The sequence below is a fragment of the Felis catus genome, chromosome E1 (genome assembly GCF_018350175.1).
Source record: "Felis catus isolate Fca126 chromosome E1, F.catus_Fca126_mat1.0, whole genome shotgun sequence".
Lineage (NCBI taxonomy): Eukaryota > Metazoa > Chordata > Mammalia > Carnivora > Felidae > Felis > Felis catus.
The window spans coordinates 11,278,532-11,303,118 of record NC_058381.1 but is presented as its reverse complement, the minus strand read 5'-3'; the positions used below and the strand labels follow the sequence as shown (position 1 = coordinate 11,303,118).

General features: G+C 51.3%; 1 protein-coding gene across 1 annotated transcript; it reads left to right on the top strand.

Annotated features, from left to right (window-relative positions):
• Positions 1–1,704: 1,704 nt before the first annotated feature.
• On the top strand, positions 1,705–23,436 carry ALKBH5 (alkB homolog 5, RNA demethylase). Its single transcript, XM_003996341.6, has 4 exons — positions 1,705–3,259; positions 11,505–11,585; positions 20,639–20,794; positions 21,694–23,436. Exons 1-4 carry the CDS (start codon positions 2,490–2,492, stop codon positions 21,869–21,871), a joined length of 1,185 nt encoding a protein of 394 aa, XP_003996390.1. The 5' UTR covers positions 1,705–2,489; the 3' UTR covers positions 21,872–23,436.
• The last annotated feature ends 1,151 nt before the right edge of the window (positions 23,437–24,587 follow it).

Here is a 24,587-nt window from a genome sequence, read left to right as displayed (position 1 = left end):
GCTAATTGCTCATCATGCAGGAAAGGAGGCCCTGCGCGGGCGTTCACACAGTATGGCCCAGGCAGGACTGGAGCAGGAGCCCAGGCCACCTGACCACAGCCTTGCCCACTGGCCACTTTCTCACTACCTGTGGTTGCCTTCCTACCACCACCACCAGCACCAGCGCCCCACTAGGCTGTGTCAGAAAAGAGCCAGAACCGGACTTACTAGAGGCTGCCCCATTTTCCCCTGCACCTGCTGTTTCTTGGAGGTGGCCCAGCAGGGAGCCTGGGGATGGCACCAGGTGTCCAGGATTCCCTATCTCACAGGCCCTGATGGCCTGGCCTTGCGTGAGTAACTACACATGCCCCATCTCCCGACAGGGACCAGTAGGCCCTTCAGCTTGGAAACTGAGACCCCGACTACCGATGTGCAGTCTCCTTAACACCCACACGACTGTGTTTCATTCTCACCACTACCATTTGAGATGGGTACTAATGTTCCACTTTACAGACCAGAAGTCGGATTTAGAGACGAGGAGTCACTTGCCCAGGTTCATACAGCCTGTCAGGAGGTCAAGATTCCAACCCATGCCTGTCAGTCTGTTGCTTGACATATCGGGGTGTGGGGACGGTGGTGGAGAGGGTGCAGACGCTGGCTGGGAGCAAAATGGCTGGGGCGGTGAGGTTGAAGGCAGATGCGGAAGCCAAATCATGAAACCAAGGATGCATTTTATTTCAATGAGAATCTGGGAAGTCAGCTAGGGATGTGAGGTGAGCCTCAAAAAATCAAAATGAAGGAGACGGGTAGAAGGGAACAGGCATTTCAGGAGGAAGAAACCGCTTGGGCAAAGGCCAGGAGGTGTGACGGAGTATGTCTGCAAGCCCAGGCAGCGTCAGAGCAAGGCTGGGGCTCAGAGTTAGCGGAGAGGGGAGAGGAGGCAGGGCCGGAAAGGTCTTGAACAAAGGCCTTGAACGCCAAGCAAAACAGAGGAACGCGATCTTGGGAGTCACGGGAGGTTTTCGAGAAGAAACTCCTATCTGGAGACTCCCCGGCTGCGCGGAATTGCCACCCCTTTGCTCACGCCGTGCACCCTATCCAACCGCACTGCTGCGAAACTTTTGAATCGTCTATAGTAATTTTCTATAGTTTTGCCTTCACCGTGAGCCTACTAGTCTCCGTGAGTTTCCTTCGGTCGTTCCCGAAGAGGTGCCCCTACACCCATCTCTAGCCCGAAGCAAGACCTACGCCGAATCCCCGCGCGTCCCGCGGCTGCGCACGCGCCCGCCATCACCGGGACGTGACTCGTGGAACGTCCACTCCCGGCGGCGGGGGCGGTGGGGCGCCGGGGCTTGGTGCGGCGGGGCTTGGGGGGGGGGGGGGGCAGGGAGGTTCGCCCTCAGTGCGTGCAGTTTCTGGGGCTGTCGGCCGTCCGGGCTCAGAGCTGGGGCCTGGTGCTCTCGGGCCCGCAGTTTGAGAAGTTTCCGCTGGTTTCAGAAGTTTCCTAAAGCGTCTGAGGGCTTTTCTCCGTTGGCGTACCCATTCAGGCACTTACATAGCCACCTATTCATCCTTCAGGGGTCCTCGACGCCCTCCACGCACCTAATTAAGTGACGGACGCAGTAGCCAAGGCGACCGCCTGATTGACAGGCATGAACGCGAACCAACTTCCGGAAGCTACCGTCTGGGCCCGCCCAGCGCGTGGCCCGTGACCCAATGAAAGAACAGGAAACGCCAAAGGGGGCGGTGACCGGGCAGCCTAGGTTGTGGCGGTTCCCCGGTGGTTGCGCGTTTAGGGCTGAGGCGTTTTCGAGCATTTAGACAATGCCGTGACGCAGCACAGCGACAGCGTTGACAGCGTGAGCGCACCCCTGTGGAGGGAGCCCTTCGGTCGCGGAGGTGGCACGACAAGAAGGCAGGTTGCTATTTGAGGGTGCTCCCTTGGAGCGCCTCAGTGAGTGGGGGAGGGGCGGCGGACGCCGAGCGGTCCCCATCTGCGCTTGCGCCCGGCACCCCTGGTGACCCGGCCTACACGCGCGCGCATGCTTGCTGCGCGCAGAGCCGCGGTGGCCGGCGGCATTGCGCGTGCGCGCTGAGAAGCCCGCTGAGGAGCGGCGCTGGCGGACGTCGGGCGGACGGCCCGTGACGTCGTGAGGAGCGCTTTAAAGTGCGGGCTGGGCCGGGCGTCCGAGGGTCTGGCTGGGAGTCGGGTCGGTTCTCCGCAGCGGCCCTCCGCGGCATGAGGCGCTGCCGGCGCCCTTGCTCCTTGGGACGTGGAGGAGGTGGAGGAGGAGGAAGCCCCGTTGCCGCCACCGCTGCATGACCCTCCGCCCCTGAGGCCCGACCCCGCGCCCGGCCCCTTGACGCCCCCCGCCGGGTCCTCCGGCCTCGCATGGGGGCCTGGCGCTGAGGAACTCCTTTCCTCCGGGGGCGTCGGGGCGCGTCCTCCGAGAGCCATGCCCGGCCGCCCCTCCCGCCCCGGCGGACCCTAGAGCAGCGTCGCGGGGGCCATGGCGGCCGCCAGCGGTTACACGGACCTGCGTGAGAAGCTCAAGTCCATGACGTCCCGGGACAACTATAAGGCGGGCAGCCGGGAGGCAGCGGCCGCCGCCGCCGCCGCCGTAGCCGCCGCTGCCGCCGCCGCCGCCGCCGCCGAGCCTTACCCGGTGTCCGGGGCCAAGCGCAAATACCAGGAGGACTCGGACCCCGAGCGCAGCGACTACGAGGAGCAGCAGCTGCAGAAGGAGGAGGAGGCGCGCAAGGTGAAGAGCGGCATTCGCCAGATGCGCCTGTTCAGCCAGGACGAGTGCGCCAAGATCGAGGCCCGCATCGACGAGGTGGTGTCCCGCGCCGAGAAGGGCCTGTACAACGAGCACACGGTGGACCGCGCCCCGCTGCGCAACAAGTACTTCTTCGGCGAGGGCTACACGTACGGCGCCCAGCTGCAGAAGCGCGGGCCCGGCCAGGAGCGCCTCTACCCGCCGGGCGATGTGGACGAGATCCCCGAGTGGGTGCACCAGCTGGTGATCCAGAAGCTGGTGGAGCACCGCGTCATCCCCGAGGGCTTCGTCAACAGCGCCGTCATCAACGACTATCAGCCCGGCGGCTGCATTGTGTCTCACGTGGACCCCATCCACATCTTCGAGCGCCCCATCGTGTCCGTGTCCTTCTTTAGCGACTCTGCGCTCTGCTTCGGCTGCAAGTTCCAGTTCAAGCCTATCCGAGTGTCGGAACCTGTGCTTTCTCTGCCGGTGCGCAGGGGAAGCGTGACTGTGCTCAGGTAACCCACCTGGGAGGAGGGGGCGGCCCTGCATCCTGCTGCCTTAGCTGCCCACCGTCACCCAGGAGGCAGCAGCAAATGGCCCGCACTTTACAGTCTGACCCATTCTTCTGCTTTTTGGGGTGAAGAGGGTGAGGAAGAAAGGGGTCTGCGTTTAAAACCGCTAGTAAGAAAGCAGGGAGGGGTCAGGGAACCAATCAGAATTTTGTATCCCGAGGGCAGGCTTGGAGTGATCGCACACTTGATCAAGAATTAATACAAAGGCATATTTCTAGAAGGCTAGGATTTTAGGAGTGTCTTTCTATGTGTAATTTTAGCAAGTCACTTTTCCTTTCTGGGCCTCTGTTTTCAAATCTGTTTTTAAGAAAATGAGTTGAATTTCTATTTAAAAGTTTTTCCAACTCTGCCATTCGGTTGTTTTTGTTTTTGTTTTTTTAAAACAGAGGAAACGTTTAAGGATTCCTTAACAGAAAATACAGAGGAACGTTCTCAAAAGTGTTGAACTGGTACACGTTCTCTATTTCCAATATGGGGAGTGACTTCTCTAGAGTTGAACAGATTAGTGGTTGGGGCATAAATAGAGTGCAGCAAGCAGACTGAAAATTCCGCCCCCGTCGGCTGCAGAAGAGCCTGTTGGCCTTTTGTAAGAATGTGTTACCTGCTACCGGGGCCATATGAAACAAAAGTGGATCTCTCTACCTGGGATTTTGGCCTTATAGTTGTGTCAGACACAGAACTTAGGTTCTTGGCCTGTTTTGGGCCCCAGATCCTGCTGAGAATTACGTAGTCTTGCCCCCCAAAATGATTGCCTGCTGGGACACCTTTGTTGTTTATATGAAGCAGAAAATATTTTTTGAAGCAGAGCCCTTCCAGCCTTAAAACAAGTAATCTAGCATGGTACTTCAGTAATCCCCAAAACCTCTTAGGGGATCGAGACTGCAGCTGCTCAAAGCAGCTTGGTTGACCACTGAATTCTAGTACAGGATCAGGACACACCAAATTTTTGTGAGCAGCTTAACCTTTGAAGTCAGTGCTATAGGCCCTGGTCATGGGGAGAAGCAGGTCTTTGGAGACCTCTTAACGTGAGGCAGGTCATCTATCTCATTTCAGTTGAACAGCTGAGGCTGCTTCTCTACCTGGGGGTGGCAGTGGAGCTTTGCGATACTCCAGGTCTTCTGATGGGAAAGTTTGGGAAGTCAGTGGTAGCAGAAACACTACTCTGGCTTCCTTAGGCATCTGAAACTTAGAGGGCCATTTATCTGTCAGGTGCCCCTTTGTCATTTGAGCTTCCAAGCTTGTCCTCAGATCTCAGTGGCGCTCCCAGATTGATGTCTTAGCAGAGCCTTTTAAGATGGGATTTCCAGAGCAGACCTTCACAAGTGGCTTGCTATGTAGGGCAGTTTGGTGTCTGACTTCATAGAATGGCTCTTGATGCTAAAAGGACCTCACATAAAGGCCATTTAGTCTCTTAAGGGGATATTAATTTTCTGCATAGTCATGGATCCTCAAGGAGGTCTAGCGGTGGTTGGGTGTGTAATGGGGAGATCATAAGAGGCGGTTTGTGACTGAGACCTTCCCCCCCACCCTCCCCGCACATGCACACCCTTGTATTGAAGAGCAGAAGTTTCAAGTTCTTAAAATGCAGGTCTGTTAGTGATCAGCAGGATTGCATCATCAGGAAAATTCTCTTCATCTTTTCCTTGGAATAGTAAAGTCCTAAAGCTTTCCCAGTCCCTTCCTGGATTCTGACTTGGCTGTGGAGTTAATGTGGGAGGTTCAGTCATGTCCTGAAAAGTGCTGCCCCAGGCTTTGAATCCAGCTCAGCTCTCATTTGCTTTGGGATCTTGTGGGCGTTTTCTGAGCTGGTTTTCCCATCTGTAAAGTGGGGCTAATGCCAGCTTCCAAAGCCTATGTGGTGATTTGGTGTTTCATACAGAGCCTGGCACAGGGTAGACACTTAAATGGGTGTTTGCGTTCATATACAACCATGTAATGATTCCTTGCTTCCTTCTTGGGGGAAGGGGCTAGAGATTTGGTGGACCCTATCACAGGGCTCTTCTCTTCATGGAGTGCACAGCTTAATGGAAGCCCAGGAAGGTAGCTGCAGAAGTACTTTGAAGGTGGGAGGGCAGAGAACCTTTTAAGCCATTTTGTAGCGTTAGAAGTTTTCAGAAGCAGAAAGATAGAACTTGAGGGCAGTAAGGCACTAAGGTGACTAGAAGTTAACCAAGCAAAGAAGCAGGGAGAGCTTGGCATCTTTGGTGGCAGTACCAGAGGGTGGCCATCGGTAAGATGAGGGGCAGGTGGATGCTGACTTGAGGCTGATGGAATTTGGTTTTAGTCCTCAGATTCAACCAGGACCTGAAGTAGAGATTCTGGTGAGGCATGCCATGGGAAAGCTCTAGGTCAGATCTTCTCAGTAGCAGTACTGTTGGCATTTTGGACTGGCCGAGTCTTTGTTTTGTGGGGGCTCTCCTGTGCGTTGTAGAATGTTTAGCAGCATTCCTGGTCTTTGTCCACTAAATACCAGTATCACCTTCATGATGACCACAGATGTCCCAGGGCGGGGTGGCAAAATCATCCCAGTTGAGAGCCTCTGGTTCAGGGTTCTGGATGCCCTGCTAATTTTAATCTTCCAGCACCTGCTCACTTAACACTCTAGTTTACTTGGTATGCAGGTGAGTGAACACCTGTCTGTTAGTGATTCTCTTTAAATGCTGCTTGGTCTCTTCCCCAAACTGGTAAGAGGGGATGCTTTCTGTCACTTTCTGGTATGTATCCCAGCCCAGAGTGATGAGCCCTAAGTCTGCAGATTGGAAGGGAGGGACTGATGAAAATAGTGGTTCTCTGTAGGTAGAGAGGGGTTCTAGTAATTCTCCTCACAGACATTGGTTGTTGGTGGCAGTGGAGTCTGCACTCGTCCAAGGCAACATGGCAGGGATACAGTTTTATATTTAATAGTTGTCGGTGTAGATGTTAGCGTGTGACAAACATTGACTCAGCAGTGTCCAAATGTGGACATTTAGAGCAAGGCCTCACAGACCCTTCTGGAAGTGCTTCAAACTTCTTTCCAAGCCCAGTTGTTTTTTGTTTGCTTGTTTTGTGACCTTTCCACGTTGGGCCTAGTTGGGTCACCTCTTAGTGCTATTTTCTGGGGACTTAAGTCTCTTTTTATCTTTTTTTCATATCACCTTTTCTTGTGTTCCTTCTCCTGTTCTCTGTAGGGTGAATGGGCAGATTAAGACAGATTTCAGTTGGATTAATTAGAATAATTTCCTCAAGCCTAATTGCTTGCTTGCTGCTACTTTTAATCACTGTTGCATGGTCTGTGGTTGTGGTGGTCACATGCCTAGAGACCTAGGCCTTAACCACCTGCCTGGAAATGACTGTTACCATCCAACCATGGCACATGCAGAGGTGAGCAAAGCCTGTGACTTCCAGGTAATAACTGATATCGGGTGGAGTGGGCACCCCTGTCCATTCTGGGCCAAGGGCTGATGTTGTTCAGCTGTTTGGAAGCAGAATTTAGCTTTCTGGCTTAAAATAGTTGGGAAAGTAGGGCAGATAGGTCCTGGGCCACATCTCTTGTGTGCGATCTTCTGATTCCACAGGAGGGGGAGGAACCTTAGGATGAAGTCAGGGCTGTGCATTCCCAGGAGGACCCCTGGGCCAGGGGGGTTGACTGGCCTTCGTTCTGCCAAGCCTAACAAGAAGGCAGAAGGCAGCAAAGGAAAGGAAGCTAGCAGGTGAACCATGGGCTTAATCATGAAACTCAGAGCAAGCATAAAGTAAATAGGCCATAAAAATTTCAGGGCTAGCTGGCCATTTTCTGGCCTGGGCAATCAGTGTGCATCCATCGCTGCGGTATGGTGCTAGCTTGTCTGGGGGCATGGGCTCATCTTTGGAGATTTCTTCTTTGGGGATGGTGGGTATGTGAATGTCATTTGTTGAGGCCAGTGCGGCCCTCAGGGCAGATTGGACCTTGTGATCAGAAAACGCAGATGGGCTTTTCTCTCTACTCCTCATTACCTACTTCCTCCCCCCAACCAAAAAACCAAAAATCAGTATAGCATAGATACTGAAATCAGAGTTGGATTTAGAGTTCCAGTGTCCCCGCTTTAGCTGTTTGACGTTTGGTAAGTTTCTTAACCTCTCTGGGCCTTAGTTTTCCTCTGCAAAATGGGGCTGTTGATGCCATAGAGTTGTTACCGAAGATTGAATTTCTTCCTACATTATTGAATGCTTGAAGTTTAGGTAAAGTGTCTCTGGAGACGAGATGCTTTCTGTGCTCAGGTACTGTCTATTTATACCTTGATGTGTAGAGAATTGGGATCTGAAGCAGGCCAACCTTCCTTATGTATCAGAAAGTCCTAGGACTTCTCATAAAGTTAGGTCACATGTCTTTTTAGAAGTTTGGGTCTGGTTAGAATGAGTGTGAGCTCATAATCCCACCCTTGGGCCCATGTGGCTGGCATGCTGTCCCCAAAAACCTAAGTTTCTTAGTCCTGCAGGCCTATCAGTGGCATGACCTCTGGGGGCTGCCCAGAGCAGGTAGCTGTAGTTAGAGGGAGGCAGTCACTAGGCAGTCCTGGTGATGTTGGCCAGTCCCTCCATCTCTGGTTCTGTTCTGTCCTGGGCAGGGCACAGAGTAGATGGGCATTGGTGGCCATCTTGGGAATGTGCCTTAACAACCAAAACTTAACAGTCTCCAAAACTGTCTCCTAGAAGAGAGGTGTACAGTCCTGCACAGTCCCTTAGAGTTTTTCAGACTCCTCGTTTAACCTCCATCTAATCTTCTAAGGAAGGATCTCCTGTGAGATCTGTTTTTTAGATGTAGAAACTGAGAATAGTTGAGCTTAACATACATTTTATTTAGGGACAACTGAGTGCAGAGATAAATAAGACCTTTGCAGCGCTTTGTCTTGTAGAGAAAACACAATTTCCATGAGGCCAAACATAGTAGAGAGGTGTAGGTGGATGGTGTGGGGGGAACTCAGTCTGGGAGATTTGAGGAAAGCTTCCTGGGGCGGGGGATGGGGGCGACTCTCAAGAGTTCCTGTAAGGCATAGTGCTGGTGGGTGGCAGAGCCAGGTTCTGTCACTCTTGATGCTTGTGGCATGTGGTCACTGCTACGTGGGGTGGGGAGATCTTGAAAGGGCTCAGGAGGGAGCAGGAGGCTGACCAGCATGAAGTATTTCCTCTTCTCCCTTCCCTGTGAAAACAAAAGAGCAGGAGGCACTGGAACTTTTCTTCATGCCAAGGGTAGGGCTGGACCCAGAGCATATTAAGTTTCAAGCTGGCAGATTGGGACTTTCAGACAGTTTCTCTTGTAGGTTCCTTAGCAGTGAATAATCTTCTGTGGTCTTTGTTGGACACTTTCTGCTGAAGTTTAACCAGAAGAGCTTCTCTTGGCCAGGACTTACAGCCTCCTGCTCCCAGAGGAGCCTGAGGTGCTGAGGATGGGTCAGTGGGCTATGTCACAGCTGCCAGGAAGTTCTAGAAGACCGGTGCTAATGAGCCATTCAGGTGCGTTCAGTGCCATGGTCATTTCTGGGGGCCTGTATAGTCCTCTTTCCATACTAGTTCCTCTGAGGCCTGAACTCAGTGGCAGAATTCTGGCATGGCTTACTCTTCATCCTGGAGCCCTTTGGGAGGTTGGGGGCAGTTAAGGTGTGACAAACGTCTGGTTTTGCTCCTTTTGCGTTAAGGGAAATGGTTCTTCGTTGAAGATGGGAGGTGAGGACCCCAGGTGCCTATAGCCACGTCAAATGGACTGATGCTTGTTAACAGTAGGTTGCCTGTGGCCAGTACTGTAGGCTCAGGCCTTAGAAATGTGCCTTGAGGGCAGCTGGGTGACTCAGTCGATTGATTGAGTGTCCGACTCTTGATTTCAGCTCAGGTCATGATCTCACAGTTCCGGGAGTTCAAGCCCCATGTTGGGCTCTGCATTGACAGTGCAGAACCTGCTCCATATTCATTCATTCATTCATTCATTCATTCATTCATTCATTCATTCTGTAAATAAACAAACTTAAAAAAAAAAATGTGCCTTGGATTACCTTTGGAGAATTGGACTTAGTTCTTTCTGGGGATGTCCTGTGTTTATACAGAACAGTCTTGCAGCCCACAGTTGCATTCTTCAAATGTGGAGTGACAGGAGCCTAGGACAAGCTCTGGAACTCCTAGCCCTGGAATGGGACCCATGAGGCCTCTTCTGCTGGCATATCCCTGCAAAAGGAACCCAGATCACATTTCCTTGGCAGGTGCTGAGCCCAAGTCTCTAGCTTGCCCCAGGGTGGTCCAGGGCCCTCTGTCTTGGGTCACGTGCTTGGTAAATGGGAGTGCAGTGCCAGGCACACTGCATTATCCAACTTAATTCTCACAGCAGCCCTACAGCTTCCAGGGGTGCCAACCACGTGGTCCTACAACTCTAATTCTGCCTGGAAGGGAATTCTAATTCTGTCCACCCCTTTAAAATCTTGTTATTGTTGGGGCACCTAGGTGGCTCAGTTGGTTAAGCAATCAGTTCTTGATTTCGGCTCAGGTCCTGATCCCACAGTCATGAGATCGAACCCGACAACGGGTTCTGTGCTGAACTTGGAGCCTGCTTGGAATTCTCCCTCTCCTTCTGTTCCTCTTCCCCTCTCCTTGCTTGCACACACTCTCTTTCTCTCAAAAAATTAAAAAAAAATAAATCTTGTTGTTATTAGTAGTCATAAAAGAATACTTAAGTATTAAAGCATAACAAAGTGAACACCCGAAACCTGCTGTCCTTATTACAGATGAAGAAACAGATTTAGGCCCAGCAAGTGACTTCACTAAGGTCACAAAGCCTAGAAGGTGACAAAACTCAGGTTTTAATTTGGGTCTCTTCAGCTCCTCCCTGTGGCATTTCTGTAGGCCTACAGATATTAATAGGTGTTATTTGAGAGAAGGTTCTTGGTCAGTGCTCAGTTAAACAAAGTCAGCAGATTCTTTTGCTGTAGTAATTCTCAGATTCTTTAACATACTAAACTCTTCAATATTTTTCAAACTGATTTGACTGTGGATGTTTGTCCATAGTCTCTCCTAGGACTGGTGTTCACAAAAAAAAAAAACCCTCGAAACCTCTGGCCTAGGAGGAGCTTGGAGGGGAAATATTTAAGATAAAGATTCTGTGTCTCTTCCCAGCATGGCCTCAAATCAGAGGGATTTCCCTCTTCTTCTTCTTCTTTTTTTTTTTTTTTTTTTGTCTTCTAGTTCTTGCCCACATTGCGGCAGTCTGGCCATTTTGAGGAGTTCTTTCCTGGCCTGCAGTCTTTCTGACAGCTATACAGGTGTCTTTATAGCTGCCCTTAAGAGAGCTGGTTACAACCATGGAAAGGAAAATTTGTGGTCTGGGGGGCCCAGGGGGATGCTGAGCAAGAGCAGGCTAAGAATGTGTTCACCTCCCACTAGGCCTGTGCCTGAGCATGTGTCTGGCTGTGTAGAGCTGCCTCAGCTCGGCAGACGAACTTGGGGTGGGAGTGCCTCTGGGTGAGGGCATGTGAGGAGGCTCAGGATGCTGAGTTTGCTTCCAGGGTTTCAAATCGGAAAGATGTTAGCTGTGAAGAGGACAGTCATCTACCCACATTCATTGGTCTAAGCAGTTTTAAAAATTGTGTAACTTGGTGAAAATAAATAGATATTTGAGTGTGATGGGAATTCTTAAAATATCCCAAACACAGCTGTCTTCAAGATTTTTGGATCCCCCCAAATGGAGGTTTTTGAAAGCTTGTTTTCAAGTACACAAATTCTCTTTTTGAACATTGCAGCCTTGGTTCTCTTTGGTGACTCAGGGCTGTCAGTGTCTTCCTTGGCTTCCTCTTCATGCCTAAAGGTAGGGGGAAGGGAGGGAAGAAGCGGAGGAGATGCACTTTGTCTTTTCACCAAGGTCTGGCCTGAGTCACTCTCGCTGCCTCCAAAGTGACTAAAGGTGTACCGTCTTGGGAGTCCTTTAAAAGAAGGGCTACTAGCTTGTGTGGGAGATTCCTGCTTTGGTGTCTGCCTCAAAGCCTGCCTTTGCCTCATCCCAGGTTTTGTTCTTGAGTGGATCATGCTAGAGCCTATGAGGTTATTTCCCTTTCCATGTAGATCCTTGAACCTCTCAAAATAATAGGGTAGAGGTGTCTATTAAGATCTGGACCATATTTCTGTCTCTTTACCCTGTAGGAACTTTGGTTGTCTGTTCACTTTCCAAGCTCATATGCTCTGTGTTTATTTTCAGTGGATATGCTGCTGATGAAATCACTCACTGCATACGGCCTCAGGACATCAAGGAGCGCAGAGCGGTCATCATCCTCAGGAAGTAAGTGTCCCGTTGTCTGGCACCTGCAGGCCTGTCTGGAGATGTAGGTCTGGTTTCCCTTAGAACTTGGCTCCTCTTTATCAGTAGCATGGCAGCATGAAGCCTGGGAGAGGAAAAGGCTATAAGGTTTCATACTTTTTTAATTCTGTGAGGAAAAAGCTGTTTTGGTTTTTTTCATTGGAAAATTAAGCTCTGTGGCTGCTTAACTTGGGAGTCGGGGATTGAGCAAAAGCACATGCTCCCAGTGTTTATAGGCATAGTCTTATTTGGGGACCCCTCTTCCAGACCTTCCCTCCGCCTCTTTTTTCCCCATCTCCTTGGTTCTGATTTGTCACATGTGCTCTTGCTGGTTATTTTTAGACTGCGCCTTAGCAGCCTGATTTAAAAATGCCTGGGTTTTCACTTCTAGGAGGAGCAGGGAGTGAGAAGAGAAAACAAAGGTGGGGCATTAGGCTGTAGTGTTCAGCCTTCACATAGCTTGTGACTGTCCCTCCTCTCTGGCCAGGGAGTCAGGGATGTACTGACCTGGCCTCTTCAGTGCTTCTTTTTCTCTGCTCGTGAGGTATGTGAATGGACTGAGCTAAGCAGATGCTGGGTCAAGACAAGTCTGTCTTTAAAGCGGGGTCCTGAGAGGCTAGATGATTGTCCAGGGTTGTACAGACATCAGTGAGGAAAGCAGAACCAGTGCTTGGACACCCCCCCCCCCCCCCCCCGGCTGGAACACGATGTCTTATAGCTTACTGTCTTTTTTTTAAGTACAATTTTTTAGAATAGCTTTAGATTTACAGAAAATTGTAAACGTAGTAGAGTCTCTTTGCGAGTCTCCTCATACTACTGTTTCTGTCGTTACCATCTTACATTAGTACGATATGTTCATTGCAGTCAAAAAAGCAGTATTGATACTTTAATAAAATCCTACTTTATTCAGATTTCCTTAGTTTTTTCGTAGTATAACTTTTCTGTTCCAGGGTGCCACGTTACGTTTAGTTGTCATGTCACCTTACGCTCTTCTTGGCTATGACTGTTTCTTAAACTTATTCGTGATAACAGACTAGCCAGGTATTTTGTAGAATATCTCTCAATTAGAATTTAACCATTTTTTCATGGTTAGATTGGGGTTAGGGTTTTGGGGGAGAGAATCTACAGAGGTAAAGCCCCGTTCTCTTCATGTTCTATCGAGGGCATAGGACTTAATCGCTGTTGATGTTGACCTCGCACATCTGGCTGAGGCTGTGTTCGCCGGTTCTCTGCACTCTAAAGTCAGTATTTCCCCTGTCTCAGGAGGGAAGTCACCACCTGCAGCCCATGAATAAGGAGTGAGGAGTTAGCTCCACCTCCCTTGGGGGGGAATCGCTACACAAGTTATTTGGAATTCTTCTGCAGGAAGATTTTGTTTCTTCTCTCTTATTTGTATATTTCTTTTTCTTTATTCGTTTACTTATACCCATATAGATTTACGGGTATTTGCTTTATGCTCAAATTACTCCAGCTTGGGGCTTTAGGAGTTGTGTTCCTTTTTTTTTTTTTTTTTTTAGTTTATTTATTTTGAGAGTGCACACGCACAAGCACGGAAGGGGCAGAGAGAAGGAGAGACAGAATCCCAAGTAGACTCCACTCCATCAGTACAGAGCTTGATATACAGGTAGAACTCATGAACTCATGACCTGAGCTGAGATAGAGTTGGATGTTTAACCAACTGTGCCCCCCAGGTGCCCCACATTTTGTTTTGTTTTATTTTGTTTTGAACTATGTCTTTACTTTCTGGCTTGCCATCTTTTTGTTTTGTTTTATTTTTATTTTTGAGAGACAGAGCATGCAAGTGGGGGAGGGGCAGAGAGAGAGGGAGACAGAATCCGAAGCAGGCCCCAGGCCCCGAGCTTTTTACGCAGAGCCCAACGCGGGACTCGAACCTCTGAACTGTGGATCTCCCCTGAACTGAAGTTGAATGCTTAACAGACTGAGCCATCTTTTTAACTTCAGTCTATAACTTGAGCATCTTGGCCCTTTGGGTTCAGAACTCCAGAATAATGTGGTGATGAAGTCTCTTTGGCATGGCTCTGCCATTTTGTCAAGTCAAAACTGACAAGCCTATGGTGCCTGCAGAGCACCAGGCACATGTGACAGCTCCAGACATGGGTCTGTTTGGGAGCTGGCAGCATCTCCCCTCTAGCCTAAGAATATTCCGGGAATTCATTAGAAAAAGGGTTTTTATCTGCCTTTTTGCTTTCTTTTCCTGTGGTTCCCAGCATAGGCCAAAACCCAGAACATAGAAGTGATGGAGCCCAGAGTGTAGCTCCCTTCTGGCCTCTTCTATGCATTCATTTCTTCTTAGGCTGGGACAAGTGATCCACCTAGGCCAGGTACTTGGAGAGGAACTCCCAGAGTGATGTAACACCAGAGCAGCAACTTGCCAGGTGCTCTTCCAAGCCTCATAGTAGCTTATCCCCAGGAAATCTTCACCAGAGGTACACATGGAAGTAGCCATAGCTGGAGGTCATTCTTCCAGCTGTTTCTTTCCTTTTGAATGATGGCTTCCATGCTTGACTTACCAGGCTGCCATCCCAGGTTGGCTGAGTCAGATGTGTCTCAGGGGAGCTAGGGAGCCTACGGAGTTAACAGGTCCTCCTGGAAGCTCTTTGGCCAGTGGGGCCCCTGGCAGTGGTCTGACCTTGGAGAATGACTGTTGTGGGTGACTGGTACTCTTTGACCTTTTGACTTGAATGGGCCCAGGAGTCCGCCATAGACTGGGCTAGAGAGCAGAAGCACAGAGCTTTGGTATGAGGGGGCTGGAGAGGAGTGGGAGGGTAGCCCCCAGCTCCCCCAGGGCAGCTGAGCTAGAGTAGTGCCCAACTTTAGGGAGCCAACTCAGGTGACCAGATGAGAGTCCCAGGGTAAAATCCTTGTTGGGCTTTGCCTATCCACCCAGCCTAATTTCTTGGAGTTTTCACTTATATTAACGTACTTGCAGTTCTTAGTATGGCCCACGGACTTGCATCCTGGGCTCTTGCAGCAGTTTGATCCCATCTAACATGTTCATCTATCGTCCTCCTCCTACCCTGCAAATGACCCATGTGCATATGCTAAAAGTTGGTTAACCTAGCCATCTTTCGAGGCTCAGGTATTAACTGTTTTGACATGCAGGAAGCCTCATACACATACCTGCAGCTCTCTCAGTGCACCTCCCCGCCGCTGTAGACTGTTATAGCCCATATGCTTGCTGTTGTGATTTTCCAAAATCTGCATTCTGTGGGGGTGGGAGATCCCTGTCATCCGGGCCCAGCATTGAGGCCTGGCCCAGAGGAAGTACCAGAGGAGGACAATTCAGGTGAATGAGGAGCAGCTCCAGAGTAGCTGTATAGGCTTGTCTTGGAAAAGGACAAGTAGGTGACAAGATGAAAAGGGGAGCATCCTGGCCCTGCTTCTCGGAAGCACGGGGGATGGAGCCAGTCCTGCCTTCTCTTCAGTTTGGATAACAATTGCACAGGCTGTTGTGGGAGAGCCTGGTGGGGGGCTCTGTCACCAGCTCAGGTGAGTCAGAGCTGGGACAGTCCTTTTAAAGGCCTCATGGTGGGAAATGGGTGGTTGGCCACCAGGTGCTTTTTGGCTCAACAAAATGCAGCACCTTTGAATGGGATTGGTGCCAAGTCTTTATGTGAGTGGTACTATCGTTTCTCACGGGGAGGACTGGGAGGCTGGGAGTGACCACCTGAGAGCTTCCACATGAGTGGAATCCATGGGCTGCAGCTTAGTGTTATAGTCTGTTGGGGTCACAACCATAAATGGCTGAGTAAGGCCTTGTACTTGGGTCTGCTGATATATAATAGGCTGGCATTTTGCATGCCATTACACCACAAGCAAAGTAAGCATTGTCTTAAAAGCACAAAGTAGGTCTGCTGGGACCCAGCAAAAAAAAAAAAAAAAAAAAAAAAAAAAAAATTTTTTTTTTTAATTAAAAAATTAAATCCAGCTTAGTGGGATGCGGGGGTGGGTTGGGACAGGATTGGTAGATCTGGCTCCTAAGCTAGAAATTGCTGGGCAGGCAAAAATGGCTAGAAGGCAGGAAGTATAGAGGCTCTCTGTAGTTGAGGGGTAGTGTGGGAAGGAATTCTTAGATCAACTCTTGATCATCAGGAGATGGCTTGTGGGCCTTCAGGGCTTTCCATTTGGTGGCCAGGGCATCCAGTCCCTTGGTCTACAGAAGGTACCCACAGCTGTCCCAAATCTGCCTACAAGACTTGTATTCCTGCATGGTTCTCCAGTCAATCAGATAAAGTGGCTCAAGACTGTAAATAACCCACTTCTTTGCTTTTGGTCAAGTGAGCTCGGCTTAGAGTGGGTTGAAGCTGGGAAGAACATCTAGAGGTTTATTTGCCAAATGTTAACCAAGGCTGGTGTGTGCCAGTAAGCAGTGGAGTGTGGGGTTTGCATGAGAGAGACTGTTTGTAGGAGGTTGAGTGAGCTAAACGGTTTATTTGGTCATTCAGGCCAAGGGGTCCAGGGGTCAGGGAGAGACTGTCCGGGAAAACAGAGTGGTCCAAATGTGAGATTCTGTGTGTGTGAGTGGAGGGTGAGAATGGAGGGTTCGTTCTGGGCTTTGTCCCTCTGGGCATGGGGAGGGGTGGCTAGCTCTAGGTTTCCCTGACTAGGCCTGGGACATTGCCCCCACCAAGACCCAAGCTGTGGCTTCTATCTCCATGATTCATGTCCCCTGGTCCAAGGGTTAACCCACTTTTGTTTCCTGGTCCAGTGAGTGTGTGTGTGTCTATGTGTGTATATCCTGCACAAGGAACAGTGGGGAGGGGGGGAGGGGGCGCTAAGACCACCTGGGCATGAAACTGGCTTAGGCTCCTGGCCTGGCTCTACCCCTTCCTCACTGAATATAGGTTGGTTATCTGAGTTCTGTGTTCTCACCTGTAAATTGGGGCAGCAGTGGTGCTAGGGATGGTTAAATTCAAGAATGCTGTGTCTGCTTCTTCTAGCCCCTTTCTCACCATACTTCCCCTCTGATTTTGATGAAGCAAGGGTAGGAGATGAAGAAGACTGTTTATTCGAAGTAAGGTGTGAACAGAGGCCCAGAGAGTGGGAGGAGAGGGAAACCTGGAAATATGTCATTCACTGGCCCAGGCTGGGAAAGCAAGCTTGTTGTCTGGTTGTCTGGTGTCCTAGAGGATGATATCAAGGCTTACTAGGCTTGAACAAGGGGATTCCTAATCACCCATGATGCTGGCCCCTTTGTCTGTCTGTCACCTGGGGGTCCCTGGCTCCTGGAGCTCTGGGTTGCAAGTATGTGGTGTGACATGTTGGTCATTAGACTGAATGATTTGGAGAGGTCTTTGGGACCTGGTTATCTTGCAGGCCTGGGTATGGAGCCCCTTTCTTCAGGATATACGCCTCCTGTGCCTTTTAGGCCCTCCTGACCATAGCAGGCTTCTACACCTGTCTCAGAGCTACTTTGTGGGGAGTGAAGTGTGATGTTGGAGGGAGGTTGGTGGAAGATGGGGGGTGGGTACTGTTGCCAGAGAGACAATGGTACAGGTTGGGGTTGTGTGGGAATCTGATTCTCAGAGGTGCTAGAGCTTAGACCTAGAGGCCCCCGATCACTTAGTAGACAAGGGGGCACTCAGGCCTGCTGCCTGCCTCTTCACTCCCATGGGAAAGTCCCACTTTGTACAAAGCACAGGGGTGCTTGGCATGAGGGTGGAGCCAGAAGTTGTGGGATGGTTGGCATCCAGGCCTGAGGTGCAGACTGGTTGCTGTTCTCCCAGAAATGGTGGTCAGCCTGGCCAGCTCTCTGCTCTCTGCCGTAGTACAGAGAGCCCACCTGGGCTTCAGAGGCCATAATGGGATGGTAGCTGTGTGACTTAGGCCAGTGATTTGGTCTCTGATTTAGCATTGCTTCCCCATCCCCACAGTGGAAATAATCCTCCTCAGTGGCTTCTCTGGAGTATTCATTCAGTGATTGATAAAGGAATAGGAGGGGAGCTCCTGGGACAGTCAACTCCCTCCTTCCCTTTAGGTCACGTGTTAATGTGTTAACACTAATGCTGTCATCCTCCCTTTGTTTTGGCTTTATCTGTACCTGGACTCAATCCCTGTTTTGTCCTGAGGGCTGTCCCGACACGTGGGTGACCTCACTTACCTGGGGTACCTTGCTGTAACTGTAACCCCTGGATATCGACTCAGATCTACAAGGCAAGTCTCCATTCCTCTTGCCACCTGAGGAGGCCCAGGCCTAGCCCTTACTGCTAGAATTGGGCTTCCTGCCTTCAAGTTTATGGATCTGTTTGCTGAATCCTGAGGGACCTAGGGTGCTTCTTGGAAGTTAGCTGCCTTTTAAGAGGGATGTGCTCAGAAATGAAGCTACCAGTGGGCTCTGCATTTGGGATCTTATTCTGTCCTGGCTTCCTGCAGGATTGTAGCTCTTTGGGAGTGGAGGGAGGGCAAGAACTTCTCCAGCTGTTCTGAAATGTACTTGTAACAGCCCCAGGGGATGTGTCAGGAGCACTTTAGGGCCCCAGACACTTTTATGTCCCCAGGTGGGTCCAGGAGGCAAGGTTTTTGGTAGGGTCACCTCTTACTAACCCTTCTTCGAGGGTGCCTCCTGACGGCAGCGGAACTATCATGTACAAGGAACAACTCTCTTCCCCTCCTTCAGGCAGTTAGAAGCAGAGCCGGTCCATGTCCTTGGCCTTTCTAGTCTCATCTGGTCCCACCTGTCTCCCTAGCCTCTCCAGTGGTCCTGCAGCGATGGTGAGAGGCCACCACCACTGTCCCTGGCTGCGCAGACAGGCCGCCCAAGAAGGCAGCTCAGGAAGGGTGGAGGCCCCTCCAGGGACCGGTGTGTGCCAGCTGTGCCTGCGTGGCAGGATGTGCTCGTGTTTTCCAACCTCAGAGGTGTGCAGGCCAGGCTGTGTTTGGTGGCCCTGCTCTTGGTTTCCTTGCCATCCCTCACTTACCTGAGGAAACAACTGCAGGGTGCTAAACCTTGCCCACCAGAGCTTTGTTGGGGCTTTTTCATCCTGCAGGGGTTTTCCTGTCCTGAGCATGTGCTCCTGGTACCTGAGGGGTCTTAGTGTTCGAAGTAGCTCCATAGGGCCAGAGGGGGACTTTACTCCATAAAGCTTCACATGCTTAGAATACTCTAAGCCAAGTTTAATGGCCAGTGTCTCATTTGGTCTGATCTCTGCCACCTGGACCTCTCAGTGGGGAGGGTTGAGGTGGGGGGTAGGGGAAGGTGGGGGGAGGCCTGACCTGGTAAAGAAGAGGTCCTTGGGGACTCTGGTGATTTTAATTCCCACCCTCATGTCTGGGTGTTGCCTAGCACCACCTCTTCCTGGTACTCCTCTCAAGAATCTTAGCCTTGGAGGAGGCCACTTGGTTTCTAGAGCCTTAAGAACTGAAAGAGTTCCTAGGGCCAGCCGCATTTCTCCCTCTTTTGCTTAGATGGAGAAGTAGGCCCAGAAAGGGGTGACTACTAGCCTGGATTCTAAGAGGCACCATTAGTGCTGCATCTTCTTCCTTTTGTTTCTAGGTAGGTCCTGCTTCCCTGAGCCTAGAGTGCCCAGAGTGGAGGCTGAGACTGGTGAGCCTGTCAGTACAGATGGACCACTCTGGCTTCCCGGTCCATGAGGCCAAAGCAAAGGGGCAGGGAAAGTAGTCCTGCCTGCCTACCACTTTGGGCCTAAGGGTGTTAGAACATTGGTTCCCAGCTAGAAGGCGCCCCCTGCTGGCCTCAAGAGAAAGGCCCCTGCCTAGGGTCAAAGCCCTATGGTTCCGGCTTGTCAGGCTTGGCGTCCCACCTGGGCTTAAACCTTTTCCCCATGATTTCCAGGACCTGTGACTCATCACCTTTCCGACCTAGTTTTCCTCATCTATTTACAGCAGGCCAGCCAGTGGGAGTAGGTAGGGGGACCTGTGGGGTTTGGGTACAATTGTTACCAAGAACACCATGTGGCTTAGGCCAGGGCAGCTCTTGGATTTCCCTCCTGCTGTCTTGCCTGCAGTGTTATTGTGAGGATGCTCTGCCCTGACCACAGCACGTTCCTCAGAACCAGGTGACTACGTTGTGCACAGCTGCCTCTGGGAATGGTGCCTCAAGGCCTTCTACCACATGTGTCCCCATCACTCCCTACCCCAGGCTTCCTCCTGTCCCTTGCTGCCACCAGCCTGACTTGCCAGCCTTCTCTGTATCACCCAAGAAGCCTCAGGGCTTCTTTGAAGTTTCCCAGGCTAGCTTCCTCCTAGCGTGGCTTCGTAAAGGACTCAGATCACTGCCCTGGACTACCTCCCTGCCCACCTTCTCCATCTCCTTCTTCCCCATATCTCTCTTCCTCATCTCTCTCCCCCATCACTGTCTTCCCCATCCATACGTGCATGTTCTCCTTGTATTAGATAGTGTGTTTCTTGAAACTCACACTCTGTGCTAGCTGGGGACTTTGCCTTCAAAAGCCCCCTGGCCTTGGATTGGTCAGCATCCTGTAACCAGCAAAAGCTGCCAGGTGGCTGTGGTAGGACCAGAGCCAAGTGTGTGAATGTTAAGTTGGGCCTGGGCTCTCTTGGCTCTGCCACAGTCTTAGTGTTCCTGTGTGAGAGTGTAGGAGAGTCTCTTTTTCCTTCCATAGGCTCAGACCAGGGGAACTTTCCTTCCTGTCTTGGTATCTCCGGGAAGGATGAAGACATCTGCTAGAGTATTTTAGGGTCCTCAGTACTCTGGCAGGTGGAGTAGATGCCCTTAGAGAACCCTCTGGGCCTGAGTAGGGTGAGCGGGGCTGCCTTGTCCATCTGAGAGAGAGCCCTGGATCTTTCCCCTGGGGCAGCGGATCCCTATCATTAGAGGTTTCCACATAAAAGTGTTCCTGTCCTGTTCCTAAGCCCGAACTTAAGATGGAGGGTCTTTGCAAGTCAGCCAGACCTAGTTGAACCACGAGGAGACAGAGGCACAGAGTAGAGACTGCTGCCCACCCCCCCCCTCTGGCCAAAGAGAGAATTGGTTTGATGGGGCCCATACCCTCCCCAGAGTCCCACTGATAACCACATGCGTGTTTCCTTTGCAGGACAAGACTAGACGCACCCCGGTTGGAAACAAAGTCCCTGAGCAGCTCCGTGTTACCACCCAGCTATGCTTCAGATCGTCTATCAGGAAATAACAGAGACCTTGCTCTGAAGCCTAAGCGGTCCCATCGCAAGGCAGACCCCGATGCTGCCCACAGGTACTCAGCCTAAAACCTTCCACAAAGGCCAGCAAAGCAGCCCCCTGGCCTGGCTGCAGAGTGAGATGGGTGGGGAAGCCTGGGTCAGCTGCTTAGGAGTCTGGCATTGTTCACCTTTCTGAGATTTATGCCTGCCTCCTCTAGGACAGTGGCATTGGTGGTATTCCCACCTAACCTGTGACCAACTACGTGTACCCCACAGAGAGAAGGGATTGGGCCGAGATTCTGAGAAGTGGGAACGCTTCGTGGCCTTCCCATGACTTCCCTTATTCAGTCTGCCCAAATGCTTTTGTGGTTGTATTTAAATGTTAGAAGGAAAGCTTGGGACTTGAAAGATAGTAGACCAGGGACAGGGACCTATTTCAGAACGATTCAGGAAGGTTTCTGGGGAAGTGTTTGAGATGAGAAGAATGAGAAAGCCGTGTGCAAAGGCCGGTCTAGACCAGAAGTACTGGGCTGAAACGGTGAGGCAGAAGGAGCTTGTTGGTTTCAGGGCCTAGTGGAGTCGGTGAGCAGAGTAGGGGTGGGCAGGAGCTACGTGGTGATGCAAACGGGGACTGAGAAGTGGAGGTGATGGCAGGACTGTGCAGGGTCTAAGAGGCTGCGGTAGGGAAGGCCACCACCTCTCTGGCGTCTGGCGTCTCAGCCATGGTGGTGTCCTAGGGTACTGGACAGAGTCAGGCCCCACGGGGTGATTGAAAGGTGTTTCAAAGACTGGGTGTGGCCACTGCACTTCTTGGGCACAGAGACAGTGCCAGTACTTCTGCCAGTACTTCTGCCAGTACTGCCCCTCACACAGAACCACCCAGCTGGGTGAGCCGTCCCACAGATGGTGAGGGCTCCACCCAGACACAGAGGTGGGTGTGAGGTAACGCTTGCATCCACCCCTTTCCTCGCAGGCCTCGGATCCTGGAAATGGACAAGGAAGAGAACCGGCGCTCGGTGCTGCTGCCCACACACCGTCGGAGGAGTAGCTTCAGCTCTGAGAACTACTGGCGCAAGTCCTATGAGTCTGGGGAGGACTGCTCGGAGGCAGCAGGCAGCCCCGCCCGAAAGGTGAAGATGCGGAGGCACTGAAGCCTGCCGCGCCCTCCTGGGAACTCTGGTTGATCCTCACGTAGCTGCCCTCTCCTTTTGTTTCGTTTCGGTTTTTTGGTTTTTGTTTTTATTTTTCATTTTTTGTTTTTTGATCCTTACATTTTTTTCCTTGGGTTTGCTGCCTGTTAAGGCTGAAGAACAGAATTGGTTGGGACCTGATTCTCATGTTCTTGGTTTTCCTCCAAAATGGAAAGGCTGTTGGCATCTGTAGAGGACAGAAGCTCACGCCGGAGTGGCCAGTAGAGGTGTGAGGGGCAGCTGTCCTCAAGTGGGGCTGTGTCAGGCTGGGTTTATTTAAAAACAACAAAATGTTTTGGTTAAGAAAATTCTTGTTTTGCTTTAAATGTAAATCTTCTCAGTGTTGTAAATGAAATTCAGTCTTCTGCCCCTTCTCCTCCCACTGATGTCTGCGTGCTGGGTTGAGGTCTCGTGCTCCTTGCTGGTTCTGCGGGAGGCCTGCTGTCCTCCCACCTCTCACCCGCTCTCCAGGCCCTGGAAGCTCACGCGAACCCCCTCTTCCTCCTGCGGCAGAGTTGTTCAGAATGACTGGGTGGAGGTTTCAGCAGTCATGTGCCACCCCAAAGTTATTGGCTGAGACCCCGGGCTTCCTCCACGCCCATTGGCCTGCTCTGCCCACAGGTCCCTGGGCTGCCGAGGGGCTGGCTACAGTGGTCCTGACCTTTCTTGCTGAGGGCACGCCTCTTTGGTGGGTTGCTCCTTTCAAGCATATGCGTGTGATTGTACGGAACAGTTAGACTTCCCATGTCGGGGCAGTTTTAGGAATTGTTTCTAGCTAGAGGGACTGGTGTCCTTCCAAGTCTAGCATTTGGGGTATGGAAAATTGTTGTGGTGTGTGGTAGGGTTTTTGTTTTCTTTTGTTTTTGAGTTTTTATTTTTTCCTTTGGTCTCCTGGCTTTTTCCTAACCCTTTCCATTCTCCTACATTGGCCAGCTTGGGCCTTCTCTCCGTGTCATCTCCATAGGAAGGCGCCCACCCCCCCCTCACCCCCCCCCGTCTGCCTGTAGCATGCATCCAAGGCCAGAGCTCAGGACTGCAGACTGGGTTGGTGCCTCCTCTGCCTCAGGGGCGTGGGAGCTGGGAAGGGGCTTTTAAGAAATAATAAAAGGAAAAAATAAAGTCTTTGGCAGTTTCTACCTACTCAGATCCTCAAAGGCTGCAAGGTTCTGATGATGTAGATTCATTAGGAATGTCTCCTTGCCAGCCAGGGCCAAGCCCCAGGCCTGCTGAGAGCAGAGGCCCTCCCAGTACCCAGGTTGCCACCACCCCAGGGGCCCTGTGCCCTGTCTTACAGAGGCCCAGGCCTGAGGCTGCAGAAATCTGGGGCAGCCACCATCGAGAAGCCCTTCTCAGGGGCCAGAACTCCTTTGCCAGCGTGGATTCAAGTCGGGACTGCATAACTAAAGCAGTTGCAGTTTTATTTTTTTTACAGCTTTTTTCCCAAAAATGATTTGTAGTTGTGTGTGCAGCACTTTGCCCTGATATGTGTGCTCTACAATAAAAACCAAATCTAATATATTTTGAAACAGTTGTCTGATACTGTCATAAGAGAGGACTTGGTGCTTCCTTAATCCCTTTATTTTCTCCTTAACTCTGAACCTGGGCTGGGGAGGCCAGCGTTCATTGCCTACCAGGGAGGGCCCCACAGGAGACAGTAGGGCTGAGGGCTGCAGGTGGTTTTGCCCTCTGCCTGCTGCCCTCTCTCCTACTCCAAGGAGGATGGACCGTGTGTCCAGGTGCCCAGGACGCCGTGGGCCTACAGGAACCAGGATCACACCTTGCTGAGTTCTGAAGCCCTTCCTCCTGGGCGTGATCAGACAGGCTGTGTGCCAGTGAAGGAGGGACAACGTGAGCATGGGGAGAGCCTGGCCTTTGTAAAAGGTAGGCAAGTGGTTTTGCTCATTAAACACTTCTTGGGTTCTTCTGTATTTTGGCCAAGCTCTCCCTGTGGCCGCAATAGTAAGCAAAACGCTTCTGGTCCCTGCTTTCAAGATGTACTACAGAATTGTGGGATACAGATACAGGCATGAGGCTGACGTGTTTAGGTGGACTGGGGTTCGGCCCAGAGGGTTTTTAGTCCCTCCAGATCCCGGTCCTGGCTGCCAGATTCTGGTCAGCTTTAGTCTGGAGTCTCCCTCATGCACTGCCAGTGCCCAAACCAGTCTGGCCAAATTCTTGCAATAGAGACCCGGCAAGTCCCTTAACTATCCATTTAAGAGAGAAGAGAGAATCTAGAGGGGGCAAGTGACCAGCTAGGGCTTAGTCCTACAAATTGGTGAGAGGATATGAAGGACAGTGAGGTAGAGCCTCCGTATGGTCTGTGACTAGTTGGACCTGCAGGGGTAGCCACTGGGCAGGGTGGGCGGGGCCATGGTTGCCCCAGAGAGGAGGCAGTGGAGCTGAGAGGGAGAAGGACTTGCTCAGAGTCCTCCAGACTATGTGGCAAAGCAGGGCATCTTCCACTTTCTGCCCAGGCCCCTGACTCCGGCAAAAAATGGGGGGCTTATGTGGAGGGCTGGGGAGCTGGGACTCTACTGTAACTGTGACAAAACCACACTCGGGCTCTTTCTAGTCCCTGAAGGAAAAAGGCCCTTTGCTGTGCAGGAATGAGGGACAGGAGAGGCTGCAGGAAGGGGCTCTAGCCCTAACAGGTCCTGCTGTATCATTGGCTTCAGTC